The sequence below is a fragment of the Delphinus delphis genome, chromosome 7 (assembly GCF_949987515.2).
Source record: "Delphinus delphis chromosome 7, mDelDel1.2, whole genome shotgun sequence".
In the NCBI taxonomy this organism is placed as follows: domain Eukaryota; kingdom Metazoa; phylum Chordata; class Mammalia; order Artiodactyla; family Delphinidae; genus Delphinus; species Delphinus delphis.
The window spans coordinates 22,391,698-22,407,032 of NC_082689.1; the positions used below are offsets into that span (position 1 = coordinate 22,391,698).

The following is a 15,335-nucleotide window of genomic DNA, read 5'->3' on the forward strand; positions in this document are numbered from 1 at the left end:
TAGTGAGAGTTTGTTTCTGTGTTTGGGCGTGCCCCTATGACATCTAGTTTTCTTCTTATTAGCTCTCCCATTGTGCATACACACACACCTTATTTCTTCCTTTGGTTTACCAAGTACTAATGGCTTTATTTCCCTTGAAAAATCAGGTTTTCATCAACTTTGCCAAAGACCAAAAGTGCTATGAGACTGCCGATACCAGTAGCCAAGTTTCCACCGTAAGCACTGACTCACAAGATGACCAGCTGTAGTCTTAGTACCTCCAGCAAACTCAGTCTCAACAAATGCCAATGGCTTCATTTTGAGGAGCCGCAGAAGATACAAATTCCTCAAAATATCTTAATTTTAAAGTATTATTCTGTATTGGAAAGTTACAATTGTGCAAGACTAGCCAGTAACTATAAATGGAAAGTTTTCTTTCTAAGGTCAGTGAATGTTTTTACTACTGAAATGAATTTCTGTCTACTCAGCACTGTGAGCATGCTAGTGTGTAAGCTGCTGACTCTTATGCAAAGGTGAAACCTCTGAAGATGAATGCCTTAATTTGTTACTTTCAATAAAAAGACAGCTTAAAAGCATGGCTATTAGCAGTTGAAAGGAAAGAGTGGAGAAGAAAAGTAAGGTAGTTTGGGGTAGGTAGAATTGGGAGAGCAAACAAAATAATTTATTTTCAGAAAATAATAGAATGAACATCATCATGAATACATGAATCTATTGTGATGTGTAAAGTGCCAAGGGCCAGATTAACATTGGCAGTAATGAGTGGGCACAATGTCTAGAGTGTTTGTGTATGTCATCTTCAGTACCTGTAAATACATGGGGACATACTGACCCCCCCGAAATGCCTTTCTACAAGAATGCTATAGAAGGGCAGTTTACCCTGGTGGTAAATAGAGCTTAAATCTATTCCTGCAGTGCCTTGCCAATAGTAAGGCACAGAGCAGAGCAAGAAGCTACTTGCTTTTCGGCGGAAATAGGTGTGTCAGCTGGGCAGATACAAATCCTGAAAGATGATAGAGAATTCATGTGCTGCTGGCAGACAACATTTTTTAAAGCTGTTAACAGAAAGGTTCATATTCTGGGTCTCTCTGAAGGAAACATTCCTGTGGAAGGAAAATGAATATGAAGATAATTTTCAGCTAATTACCCGGCTGACCCAGAATCATATATATGGCTATAGAATAGACTTCATAATAATGCCAAATTATATGGCCCTTGGGGGAGGTGCTTTACATAACGTGTGTGTGTGTGTGTGTGTGTGTGTCTATGTGTCTATATGAGTTTGCTTTGGCACATCTGTTTTGAAAATCAATAAAATCAACATTTAGTAAAAACAGTTCATGAAGTCATTTCATTTGTTAGGGAAGAGCCAGGAATTTAAAACTTGGAGTCACATGGATGACAAGCTCCCATGAGACCTGGCCCCTGCTTACTTCTGCACCTTCACCACTTTCTTTCTCCTCTTCCTCTTTAGGGTGTAGCCATGCTGGCCTCTTTTTGGTTTTGCCAGTGCACCAAACTCCTTCCTCCCTCCACACCTCTGCATGTATTTTCATACGTCTCCCTGTGTGAAATGCCCTTCCCCCACAGTGTGTGCCTAGCTAAGTCTTCAGAAATGTTTTTCTTTCTCAAAGAAGCTTTCTTTCCCTAATTCTTCAGTTTAAATCCAATCCCCCAGTCCTAAAACTGTACTCTATTGTACTTCCTAATTTTCTGTGAGAGCACGCATCCTAATTTGTAATATATCTAGATTAATGATATATATCTTAACAGATGGCAACAAAATTTCTCTTAAGATAGAAAATATCCTTGTTGAATATAATACATAGATAAGCTTTTTGGAGTAGACAGTGTAATTCTGAGAGGATGAGTGTCTTCAGCGGTCCAAACAAGCAAAAAAATGGTCAGGCTCCATGAGAGAATAGAGGGATTTGTTTATTGTTCATTGTGTTTGTTATTGTGGTGGTTGGTTGCTTGCTTCTGAGCAGTTGTAGGAAGAGAAACACAGGGGGAGGAGAGAAAGGAAGTGGAGAAAGGAGGAACCAGTGAGATGGTAGAAGGCTGAGTATTGAAGAGAAACTGAGTATTGAGAAACTGAGTGGTTGAATGGACTTTTAAAACCATGAATTTCCAAATGTTTTCACATTCGTTTGCTGTGCAGCCATGCTGTGGACTGTCCTCCTACCCCTAAATCTTGGTTAAAGTCAGTCATACTTACTAATGCTTTATGTGAATGAGTGTCTAGTGGAAATTGAGGAAAGGATGAGTTGTCTTCTTTGAAAGAGGCACAGAACAATGCCTGCTTCACCACAGAGCAGGAGAAGCCTGGTGGGAGGCGAGACCATGAGTCGGAGGGGTCCGGATATGTGCTGAGCGGAGCTTCTGACCCCCCAGGATGTGGATCTGGGAGGTTCCAGCCAATCTCATCTACCTCTCAGTAGGCAGGGAAGTCCAAGCTGCCCTCTGAATGACATGGATGGCACTTTTGAGTGTTTATTTAGTATTTCTCTCCCTCACTAGACATGAAGCTCTATGAGGACAGGAGACCTACTTTGATCTTCCTAGTTTTCCCATCAGTACCTACACACACGATAAATATTTGTGGTACTCAATAAAGATTTGTTGGTTAAATAGATGAATAAATAAATGAATGAGAAACAAAAGAGAAGCAGGCATGGTTGGTATGGAAACCAGGCATCTTTATTCTGTTTAAATCTATGAAATTCAGTGAAGTGTCCCATGAGGTAGTTTATTCATGGAGAAGAAAAAGGAAAGATGACGCTTTGTTCCATAATACAGATATTACAGTGTATCCACTGGAATAGGAGGATTTGGGTACCTTCTTTGGGAATGGAATTCTAATGCTTTGCTTCTGTACATTCCTGCACATTTATTTCTTCTTTGTCTTTTTGTCTGTGAGGATGTACTGTTTGAGTTTTACAGTGCATTTTTACATATAAGTAAGGAACGTACATAAAAAACTATTTGAACCCACATCCGTTGGGGCTTCTCTACAGTAGAGAAAATGTTTTGAGAATTCCCAGTTCTTGGAGGACTGCCTCCACTCTGGATAACCCGTACAGATTCCGCTTTTTCATATGAGTTACCTAAATTACCTCTGAGGATTGTGGCAATCTTCACCTCACGTATAAAACCTGATTTTCATAATATTAAAACATTTGGAAAAATGATATGTACAACTACCTTCTCCAAATATGCTCTCTGCCCGAATGATTCATTCTTCTCCTCAGAGATGATAATTCCCTAGACAATAGCAAATGCCCTCCTGGGTGAGGGTGAGGGTGATGCAGCAGGCTTGCATGCTCTTACCTCGACAGGAGCCTGGGAGCCTGCTTGCTTCATTAAAGTACACTTATCAACATAAGATTTTAAGTGTAATAACAGCAAGCTAAAAGGGAATGATATTATTTCCTTTGGCATCATTTGTGACACTTAATCTTATCCCTCCCTTACTTATCAACCCAGACCGGTTTTCCATAATCTGTAGAACGAAATGCAGACTCCTTAACTGACCCTCAAAGAATCAATATTTCATAATACACCCCACCACGTCCACCTCTCTTCCTCATGTACTCTACACCCAACTTCAATGAATTGCTTGCTATTTCCTATTATGACAGATCTTTTCGCACCCTTGTGCCACTTTGCGCTTGTGCCACTCCTTTCTCTTGAAAGACCTTCTCCCTGTTCCCACTCAGCTTTTATGTAGAAACTCCTCTTCTTCTTCACGTTTTCTTTAAGGAAATCTTCCCAGAAAGCCTCAGGCAGAGTTCATTGTTCTATCCTCATTACAAAAGCATTCCGTGCAGGCCTCTGCAGCAGTGTTTCCCTGCTAGATTATAATCATCTCTATACCGTCTTTCTCTTCCCATTACACTCTAAGTTGATCAAGAGTAGTGACCTGTTATTCCTTCATCGTTGTATCTGCCATACCCAGCAGAGTACCAACTATTCTTGCTCAATAAATCATTGAGACACCAAAACGTCTGTTTCAATGTAGAAATATTTTCATAATTTTGCTCTGAATTTTTTGCAGTTATGTTTGTTTTAGCTTTAGAAGACTAGCTATTATAATTTAATGTTAACTGCTAGGGAAAAATGTTCAGATAACCAGCCATTTTACATTGAAATGTTGTTTCTGCATAAAGCACAGATGCTGAGCAGTTAGGGTGGGCAGATGACCCAGGATGACCAGAGTACCTAATTTCTCGCGACCACTTTGATTACTTTAGAGATTGACATATGACTCCAGTAAAATTAATCAATCATCCTTGAATTAATCTTTTCTGTTTCTTTGTTTTATTTTTATTTTAATTTTTGAATTTTATTTTATTTATTTTTTTATATAGCAGGTCCTTATTAGTCATCAGTTTTACACACATCAGTGTATACATGTCAATCCCAATCGCCCAGTTCATCAGACCACCACCCCCACCCCCTGCAGCTGTCCCCCCTTGGTGTCCATACGTTTGTTCTCTACATCTGTGTCTAAATTTCTGCCCCACAAACCGGTTCATCTGTACCATTTTTCTAGGTTCCACATACATGTGTTAACATACGATATTTGTTTTTCTCTTTCTGACTTACTTCACTCTGTATGACAGTCTCTAGGTCCATCCACGTCTCAACAAATGACCCAATTTTGTTCCATCTTATGGCTGAGTAATATTCCATTGTATATATGTACCACATCTTCTTTATGCATTCGTCTGTCAGTGGGCATTTAGGTTGCTTCCATGACCTGGCTATTGTAAACAGTGCTGCAATGAACATTGGGGTGCATGTGTCTTTTTGAATTATGGTTTTCTCTGGGTATATGCCCAGTAGTGGGATTGCTGGATCATATGGTTATTCTATTTTTAGTTTTTTAAGGAACCTCCATACTGTCCTCCATAGTGGCTGTATCAATTTACATTCCCACCAACAGTGCAAGAGGGTTTCCTTTTCTCCACACCCTCTCCAGCATTTGTTGTTTGTAGATTTTCTGATGATGCCCATTCTAACTGGTGTGAGGTGATACCTCACTGTAGTTTTGCTTTGCATTTCTCTAATAATTAGTGACGCTGAGCAGCTTTTCATGTGCTTCTTGGCCATCTGATGTCTTCTTTGGAGAAATGTCTATTTAGGTCTTCTGCCCATTTTTGGATTCAGTTGTTTTTTATAATACTGAGATGCATGAGCTGTTTATATATTTTGGAGATTAATCCTTTGTCCGTTGATTCGTTTGCAAATATTTTCTCCCATTCTGAGGGTTGTCTTTCGTCTTGTTTATGGTTTCCTTTGCTGTGCAAAAGCTTTGAAGTTTCATTAGGTCCCATTTGTTTATTTATTTATTTATTTTTTAAATGGAGTCGGTATTGCTAAGAGAGCTATTTATTTATTTATTTTTATTTTTGGCTGTGATGGGTCCTCGTTTCTGCGTGAGGGCTTTCTCTAGTTGCGGTGAGCGGGGGCCACTCTTCATCGCGGTGCGCGGGCCTGTCACTGTCGCAGCCTCTCTTGTTGCGGGGCACAGGCTCCAGACACACAGGCTCAGTAGTTGTGGCTCACGGGCCCAGTTGCTCTGTGGCATGTGGGATCTTCCCAGACCAGGGCTCGAACCCGTGTCCCCTGCATTGGCAAATTCTCAACCACTGCGCCACCAGGGAAGCCCCCATTTGTTTATTTTTGTTTTTATTTCCATTACTCTAGGAGGTGGATCAAAAAAGATCTTGCTGTGATTTATGTCAAAGAGTGTTCTTCCTATGTTTTCCTCTAAGAGTTTTATAGTGTCCAGTCTTACATTTAGGTCTTGAATCCATTTTGCATTTATTTTTGTGTATCGTGTTAGGGAGTGTTCTAATTTCATTCTTTTACATGTAGCTGTCCAGTTTTCCCAGCACCACTTATTGAAGAGACTGTCTTTTCTCCATTGTATATCCTTGCCTCCTTTGTCATAGATTAGTTGACCATAGGTGCGTGGGTTTATCTCTGGGCTTTTCTATCTTGTTCCATTGATCTATGTTTCTGTTTTTGTGCCAGTGCCATATTGTCTTGATTACTGTAGCTTTGTAGTATAGTCTGAAGTCAGGGAGCCTGATTCCTCCAGCTCCGTTTTTTTCCCTGAAGACTGCTTTGGCTATTCGGGGTCTTCTTTGTCTCCATAGAAATTTTAAGATTTCTTTTTCTAGTTCCGTAAAAGACGCCATTTGTAATTTGATACGACTTGCACTGAACCTGTAGAATGCTTTGGGTTGTATACTCATTTTCAAAATATTGATTTTTCCAATCCAAAAACATAGTATATCTCTCCATCTGTTGCTATCATCTTTACTTTCTTTCATCAGTGTCTTAAAGTTTTCTGCATACAGGTCTTTTGTTTCCCTAGGTAGGTTTATTCCTAGGTGTTTTATTCGTTTTGTTGCAGTGGTAAATGGGAGGGTTTCCTTAATTTCTCTTTCAGATTTTTCATCATTAGTGTACAGGAATGCAAGAGATTTCTGTGCATTAATTTTGTATCCTGCAACTTTACCAACTTCACTGATTAGCTCTAGTAGTTTTCTGCTGGCATTCTTTAGGATTCTTTATGTATAGTATCATGTCATCTGCAAACAGTGACAGTTTTACTTCTTCTTTTCCAATTTCTATTCCTTTTATTTCTTTTTCTCCTCTGATTGCTGTGGCTAGGACTTCCAAAATTATGTTGAATAATAGTGGTGAGAGTGGACATCCTTGTCTTGTTCCTGATCTTAGAGGAAATGCTTTCAGTTTTTCACCATTGAGAATGATGTTTGCTGTGGGTTTGTCGTATACGGACTTTATTATGTTGAGGTAGGTTCCCTCTATGCCCACCTTCTGGAGAGTTTTTATCATAAACGGGTGTTGAATTTTTTCAAAACCTTTTTCTGCGTCTATTGAGATGATCATATGGTTTGTATTCTTCAATTTGTTAATATGGTGTATGACATTGATTGATTTGTGTATATTGAAGAATCCTTGCATTCCTGGGATAAATCCCACTTGATCATGGTGTATGATTCTTTTAATGTGTTGTTGGATTCTCTTTGCTAGTATTTTGTTGAGGTTTCTTGCATCTATATTCATCAGTGATATTGGTCTGTAATTTTCTTTTTTTGTAGTATCTTTGTCTGGTTTCGGTATCAGGGTGACGCTGGCCTCATAGAATGAGTTTGGGAGTGTTCCTTCCTCTGCAATTTTTTGGAAGAGTTTGAGAAGGATGGGTGTTAGCTCTTCTCTAAATGTTTGATAGAATTCACCTGTGAAGCCATCTGGTCCTGGACTTTTGTTTGTTGGAAGATTTTTAATCACAGTTTCAATTTCATTACTTGTGATTGGTCTGTTCATATTTTCTATTTCTTCCTGGTTCAGTCTTGGAAGGTTATACCTTTCTAAGAATTTGTCCATTTCTTCCAGGTTGTCCATTTTATTGGCATAGAGTTGCTTGTAGTTGCTTGTAGTCTCTTAAGATGCTTTGTATTTCTGTGGTGTCTGTTGTAACTTCTTTTTCATTTCTAATTTTATTGATTTGAGTCCTCTCTCTCTTTTTCTTGATGAGTCTGGCTAATGGTTTATCAATTTTGTTTATCTTCTCAAAGAACCAACTTTTAGTTTTATTGATCTTTGCTATTGTTTTCTTTGTTTCTATTTCATTTATTTCTGCTCTGATCTTTATGATTACTTTCCTTCTGCTACCTTTGGGTTTTGTTTGTTCTTCTTTCTCTCATTGCTTTAGGTGTAAGGTTAGATTGCTTATTTGAGGTTTTTCTTGTTTCTTGAGGTAGGCTTGTATAGCTATAAGCTTCCCTCTTAGAACTGCTTTTGCTGCATCCCATAGGTTTTGGATCGTCGTGTTTTCATTGTCATTTGTCTCTAGGTATTTTTTCATTTCCTCTTTGATTTGCTCAGTGATCTCTTGGTTATTTAGTAACGTATTGTTTAGCCTCCATGTGTTTGTGTTTTTTACGTTTTTTCCCCTGTAATTCGTTTCTAATCTCATAGCGTTGTGGTCAGAAAAGTTGGTTGATATGATTTCAATTTTCTTAAATTTACTGAGGCTTGATTTGTGACCCAAGATGTGATCTATCCTGGAGAATGTTCTGTGCGCACTTGAGAAGAAAGTGTAATCTGTTCTTTTTGGATGGAATGTCCTATAAACGTAATTAAATCTATCTAGTCTATTGTGTCAATTAAAATTTCTGCTTCCTTATTTATTTTCATTTTGGATGATCTGTCCATTGGTGTAAGTGAGGTGTTAAAGATCCCACTATTACTGTGTTACTGTCAATTTCCTCTTTTATACCTGTTAGCAGTTGCCTTATGTATTGAGGTGCTCCTATACTGGGTGCATATATATTTATAATTGTTATATCTTCTCCTTGGATTGATCCCTTGATGATTATGTAGAATCCTTCCTTGTCTCTTGTAACATTATTTTAAAGTCTATTTTATCTGATGTGAGTATTGCTACTCCAGCTTTCTTTTGATTTCCATTTGCATGGAATATCTTTTTCCATCCCCTCACTTTCAGTTTGTATGTGTCCCTAGGTCTGAAGTGGGTCTCTTGTAGACAGCATATATATGGGTCTTGTTTTTGTATCCATTCAGCAAGCCTGTGTTTTTCGGTTAGAGCATTTAATCCATTCACGTTTAAGGTAATTATCGATATGTATGTTCCTATGACCATTTTCTTAATTGTTTTGGGTTTGTTTTTGTAGGTCCTTTTCTTCTCTTGTGTTTCCCACATAGAGAAGTTCCTTTAGCATTTGTTGTAGAGCTGGTTTGGTGGTGCTGAATTCTTTTAGCTTTTGCTTGTCTGTAAAGCTTTTGATTTCTCCATGAAATCCGAATGAGATCCTTGCCGGTAGAGTAATCTTGATTGTAGGTTCTTCCCTTTCATCACTTTAAGTATATCATGCCTCTCCCTTCTGGCGTGTAGAGCTTCTGCTGTTCCCTTGTATGTTGTCATTTTTCCCTTGCTGCTTTCAATAATTTTTCTTTGTCTTTAATTTTTGCCAGTTTGATTACTATGTGTCTTGGCATGTTTCTCCTTGGGTTTATCCTGTATGGGACTCACTGCACTTCCTGGACTTGAGTGGCTATTTCCTTTCCCATGTTGGGGTAATTTTGACTATAATCTCTTCAAATATTTTCTCGGGTCCTTTCTCTCTTCTACTTCTGCCACCCATATAATGTGAATGTTGGTGCATTTAATGTTGTCCCAGAGGTCTCTTAGGCTGTCTTCATTTCTTTTCATTCTTTTTTCTTTATTCTGTTCCACAGCAGTGAATTCCACCATTCTGTCTTCCAGGTCACTTATCCATTCTTCTCCCTCAGTTTTTCTGCTATTGATTGCTTCTAGTGTAGTTTTCATTTCAGTTATTGTATTGTTCATCTCTGTTTGTTTGTTCTTTAATTCTTCTAGGTCTTTGTTAAACTTATCTTGCATCTTCTCGATTTTTGCCTCCATTCTTTTTCCGAGGTCCTGGATCATCTTCACTATCATTATTCTGAATTCTTTTTCTGGAAGGTTGCCTATCTTCACTTCATTTATTTGTCTTTCTGGGGTTTTATCTTGTTCCTTCATCTGGTTCATAGCCTTTCACCTTGTCTGTCTTCCTGTGAATGTGGTTTTTATTCCACAGGCTGCAGGAGTGTAGTTCTTCTTGCTTCTGCTGTCTGCCCTCTGGTGGATGAGGCTACCTAAGAGGCTTGTGCAAGTTTCCTGTTGGAAGGGACTTGTGGTGGGTAGAGTTGACTGTCGCTCTGGTGGGCAGAGCACGGTAAAATTTTAATCCACTTGACTGCTGATGGGTTGGGCTGGGTTCCCTCCCTGTTGGTTTTTTGGCCTGGGGCAACCCAACACTGGAGCCTACCTGGGCTCCTTGGTAGGGCTGATGACAGTCTCTGGGAGGGCTCATGCCAGGGAGTACTTCCCAGAACTTCTGCTGCCAATGTCCTTGTCCCCACAGTGAAACAGAGCCACCCCCCGCCTCTGCAGGAGACCCTCCAACACCAGCAGGTAGGTCTGGTTCAGTCTCCCCCGGGGTCACTGCCCCTTCCCCTGGGTCCCGATGCACACACTACTTTGTGTGTGCCCTCCAAGAGTGGAGTCTCTGTTTCCCGCAGTCCTGTCGAAGTCCTGCAATCAACTCCCCCTAGGCTTCAAAGTCTGATTATCTAGGAATTCCTCCTCCCGTTGCTGGACCCCCAGGTTGGGAAGCCTGGCGGGGGGCTCACAACCTTCACTCCAGTGGGTGGACTTCTGTAGTATAAGTGTTCGCCAGTCTGTGAGTCACCCACCCAGCAGTTATGGGATTTGATTTTACTGTGTTTGTGCCCCTCCCACCATCTCACTGTGGCTTCTCCTTTGTCTTTGGAGGTTGGGTATCTTTTTTGGTGAGTTCCAGGACATTGGACCACCAGAGACCTCCAGGCCCTAAGTAATATCAATCGGCGAGAGCTCTTCCAGAGATCTCCATCTCAGTGCTAAGACCCAGCTCCACCCAATAGCCAGCAAGCTCCAGTGCTGGACGCCCCATGCAAAACAACTAGCAAGACAGGAAAACACCACCACCCATTAGCAGAGAGGCTGCCTAAAATCATACTAAGTTCACAGACACCCCAAAACACACCACTGGACACAGCCCTGCCCACCAGAAAGACAAGATCCAGCCCCACCCACCAGAACACAGGCACCAGTCCCCTCCACCAGGAAGCCTACACAAACCACTGAACCAACCTTAGCCACTAGGGGCAGACACCAAAATCAATGGGAACTATGAACCTGCAGCCTGCAAAGAGAAGACCCCAAACACAGTAAGTTAAGCAAAATGGGAAGACAGAAATACACAGCAGATGAAGGAGTAAGGTAAAAACCCACCAGACCAAACAAATGAAGAGGAAATACGCAGTCTACCTGAAAAAGAATTCAGAGTAATGATAGTAAAGATGATTCCAAAATCTTGGAAATAGAAAGGAGAAAATACAAGAAACGTTTAACAAGGACCTAGAAGAACTAAAGGGCAAACAAACAATGATGAACAACATGATAAATGAAATTAAAATTGCTCTAGAAGAAATCAATAGGATAACTGATGCACAAGAACAGATAAGTGACCTGGAAGATAAAATAGTGGAAATAACTATCACAGAGCAGAATAAAGAAAAAAGAATGAAAAGAATTGAGGACACTCTTAGAGAGCTCTGGAACAATATTAAACGCAACAACATTCGAATTATAGGGGTCCCAGAAGAAGAGAAAAAGAAAGGGTCTGAGAAAATATTTGAAGAGATTATAGTTGAAAACTTCCCTAACATGGGAAAGGGAATAGTCACTCAAGTCCAGGAAGCACAGAGACTCCCATACAGGATAAATCCAAGGAGAAATATACCAAGACACATATTAACCAAACTATCAAAAATTAAATACAAAGAAAAAATATTAAAAGCAGCAAGGGAGGGCTTCCCTGGTGGCGCAGTGGTTTAGAAACTGCCTGCTAATGCAGGGGACATGGGGTCAAGCCCTGGTCTGGGAGGATCCCACATGCCACGGAGCAACTGGGCCCGTGAGCCACAACTGCTGAGCCTGCGCGTCTGGAGCCTGTGCTCCTCAACAATAGAGGCCACGATAGTGGGAGGCCCATGCACCGCAATGAAGAGTGGCCGCCGCTTGCCAAACTAGAGAAAGCCCTCGCACAGAAACGAAGCCTCAACACAGCAAAAATTAATTAATTAATTAATAAACTCCTAACCCCAACATCTTCTTAAAAAAAAAAAAAATTCAAAAAAAAAAAAAAAGCAGCAAGGGAAAAGCAACAAATAACATACAAGGGAATCCCCATAAGGCTAACAGCTGACCTTTCAGCAGAAACTCAGCAAGCCAGAAGGGAGTGGCAGAACATATTTTAAGTGATGAAAGAGAAAAACCTACCAAGATTGCTCTACCCAGCAAGGATCTCATTCAGATTCGAAAGAGAAATTAAAACCTTTACAGCCAAGCAAAACTTGGCTTGAGAGAGAATTCAGCACCACCAAACCCACTTTACAACAAATGTTAAAGGAACTTCTCTAGAAAGGAAACACAACAGAAGGAAAAGACCTACAATAACAAATCCAAAACAATTAAGAAAATGGTAATAGGAACACACATATCAATAATTACCTTAATTGTAAATGGATTAAATGCTCCAACCAAAAGACGTAGACTGGCTGAATGGATACCAAAACAAGACCTGTATATATGCTGTCTACAAGACAACCACTTCAGACCTAGGGACACATACAGACTGAAAGTGAGGGGATGGAAAAAGATACTCCATGCAAATGGAAATCAAAAGAAAGCTGGAGTAGAAATTCTCATATCAGACAAAATAGACTTTAAAATAAAGACTATTACAAGAGACAAGGACACTGCACAATGATCAAGGGATCAATCCAAGAAGAAGATATAACAATTGTAAATATCTATGGACCCAACATAGGAGCACCTCAATACATAAGGCAAATGCTAACAGCCATAAAAGGGGAAATCGACAGTAACACAATCATAGCAGGGGACTTTGACACCCCACTTTCACCAATGGACAGATCATCCAAAATGAAAATAAATAAGGAAACACAAGCTTTAAATGACACAATAGACTAGATAGATTTAATTCATATTTATAGGACATTCCATCCAAAAAGAGCAGATTACACTTCTGAAGTGCGCACGGAACATTCTCCAGGATAGATCATATCTTGGGTCACTAATCAAGCCTTGGTAAATTTAAGAAAATTGAAATCATATCAAGTATCTTTTCCGACCACAACGTTATGAGATTAGATATCAATTACAGGGAAAAAAAAACTGTAAAAAATGCAAACACATAGAGGCTAAACAATATGCTACTAAATAATCAAAAAGTCACTGAAGAAATCAAAGAAGAAGTCAAAAAATACCTAAAACCAAATGACAATGAAAACACGACGATCCAAAACCTATGGGATGCAGCAAAAGCAGTTCTTAGAGGAAAGTTTATAGCAGTACAATCCTACCTCAAGAAACAAGAAAAATGTCAAATAAACAACCTAACCTTACACCTAAAGCAGTTACAGGAAGAAGAAGAAAACAACAACAACAAAAAAAAACAAAGTCAGCAGAAGGAAAGAAATCTTAAAGATCAGATCAGAAATAAATGAAAAAGAAATGAAGGAAACAATAGCAAAGATCAATAAAACTAAAAGCTGGTTCTTTGAAGAGAAACAAAAATTGATAAACCACTAGCCACACTCATAAGAAAAAAAGGGAGAACACTCAAATCAACAGAATTAGAATGAAAAAGGAGAAGTAACAGCTGACACTGCAGAAATACAAAGAATCACGAGGGATTACCACAAGCAACTATATGCCAATAAAATGGACAACCTGGAAGGAATGGACAAATTCTTAGAAAAGCACAACCTTCTGAGACTGAACCAGGAAGAAACAGAAAATGTAAACAGACCAGTCACAAGCACTGAAATTGAAACTGTGATTAAAAATCTTCCAACAGGTCTTCCCTGGTGGCGCAGTTGTTGAGAGTCAGCCTGCTGATCCAGGGACACGGGTTCGTGCCCCGGTCCGGGAAGATCCCACATGCCGTGGAACGGCTGGGCCCATGAGCCATGGCCACTGAGCCTGCACATCCGGAGCCTGTGCTCCGCAAAGGGAGAGGCCACAACAGTGAGAGGCCCACATACCGCAAAAAAAAAAAAAAAAAAAAAAAAATCTTCCAACAAACAAAAGCCCAGGACCAGATGGCTTCACAGGCAAATTCTATCAAACATTTAGAGAAGAGCTAATGCCTATCCTTCACAAACTCTTCCAAAATATAGCAGAAGGAGGAACACTCCCAAACTCATTTTATGAGGCCACCATCACCCTGATACCAAAACCAGACAGAGATGTCACAGAAAAGAAAACTACAGACCAATATCACTGATGAACATAGATGCAAAAATCCTCAACAAGATAATAGCAAACAGAATCCAACAGCACAATAAAGGGATCATACACCATGATCAAGTAGGATTTATCACAGGTATGCAAGGATTCTTCAATATATGCAAATCAATCAATGTGATACACCTATTAAGAAACTGAAGGATAAAAACCATATGATAATCTCAATAGATGCAGAAAAAGCTTTTGACAAAATTCAACACCCGTTTATGATAAAAACTCGCCAGAAATTAGGCATAGAGGGAACCTACCTCAGCATAATAAAGGCCATATATGACAAACCCACAGGCAACATCATTCTCAATGTTGAAAAACTGAAACCATTTCCTCTAAAATCAGGAACAAGACAAGGATGCCCAGTCTCACCACTATTATTCAACATAGTTTTGGAAGTTTTAGCAATAGCAATCATAGAAGAAAAAGAAGTAAAAGGAATCCAAATGAGATAAGAAGAAGTAAAGCTGTCACTGTTTACGGATGACATGATACTATACATAGAGAATCCTAAAGATGCTACCAGAAAACTACTAGAGCTAATTAATGAATTTGGTAAAGTAGCAGGGTACAAAATTAATGCACAGAAATCTCTTGCATTCCAATACACTAATGATGAAAAATCTGAAAGAGAAATTAAGGAAACACTTCCATTTACCTTTGCAACAAAAAGAATAAAATACCTAGGAATAAACCTACCTAGGGAAACAAAAGACCTGTATGCAGAAAACTATAAGACATTGATGAAAGAAATTAAAGATGATACAAACAGATGGAGAGATATACCATGTTCTTGGACTGGAAGAATCAACATTGTGAATATGACTATATTACCCAAAGCAATCTACAAATTCAGTGCAATCCCTATCAAACCACCAATGGCACTTTTCACAGAAATAGAACAAAAAAATTCACAATTTGTATGGAAACACAAAAGACCTCAAATAACCAAAGCAATCTTGAGAAAGAAAAATGGAGCTGGAGGAATCAGGCTCCCTGACTTCAGACTATACTACAAAGCTACAGTCATCAAGACAGTATGGTTCTGGCACAAAAACAGAAATATAGATCAGTGGAACAGGATAGAAAGCCCAGAGATAAACCCACGCATATATGGTCACCTTATCTTTGATAAAGGAGGCAAGAATATACAATGGAGAAAAGACAGCCTCTGAATATTTGGTGCTAGGAAAACTGGACAGCTACATGCAAAAGAATGAGATTAGAACACATCCTAACACCATACACAAAAATAAACTCAAAATGGAGTAAAGACCTAAATGCAAGGCCAGACACTATAAAACTCTTAGAGGAAAACGTAGGAAGAACACTCTTTGACATA

At 39.4% G+C, this 15,335-nt stretch overlaps 1 protein-coding gene across 1 annotated transcript in view; it reads left to right on the top strand.

Annotated features, from left to right (window-relative positions):
- The window catches only part of ABCA12 (ATP binding cassette subfamily A member 12), a 180,294-nt gene extending 178,970 nt beyond the window's left edge, over positions 1-1,324 (top strand). Inside the window, exon 53 of the mRNA XM_060016160.1 lies at positions 147-1,324. Coding sequence (XP_059872143.1) covers positions 147-248 — 102 coding nt within the window. The 3' untranslated portion in view covers positions 249-1,324. The remainder of the gene's footprint in view (positions 1-146) is intronic.
- The last annotated feature ends 14,011 nt before the right edge of the window (positions 1,325-15,335 follow it).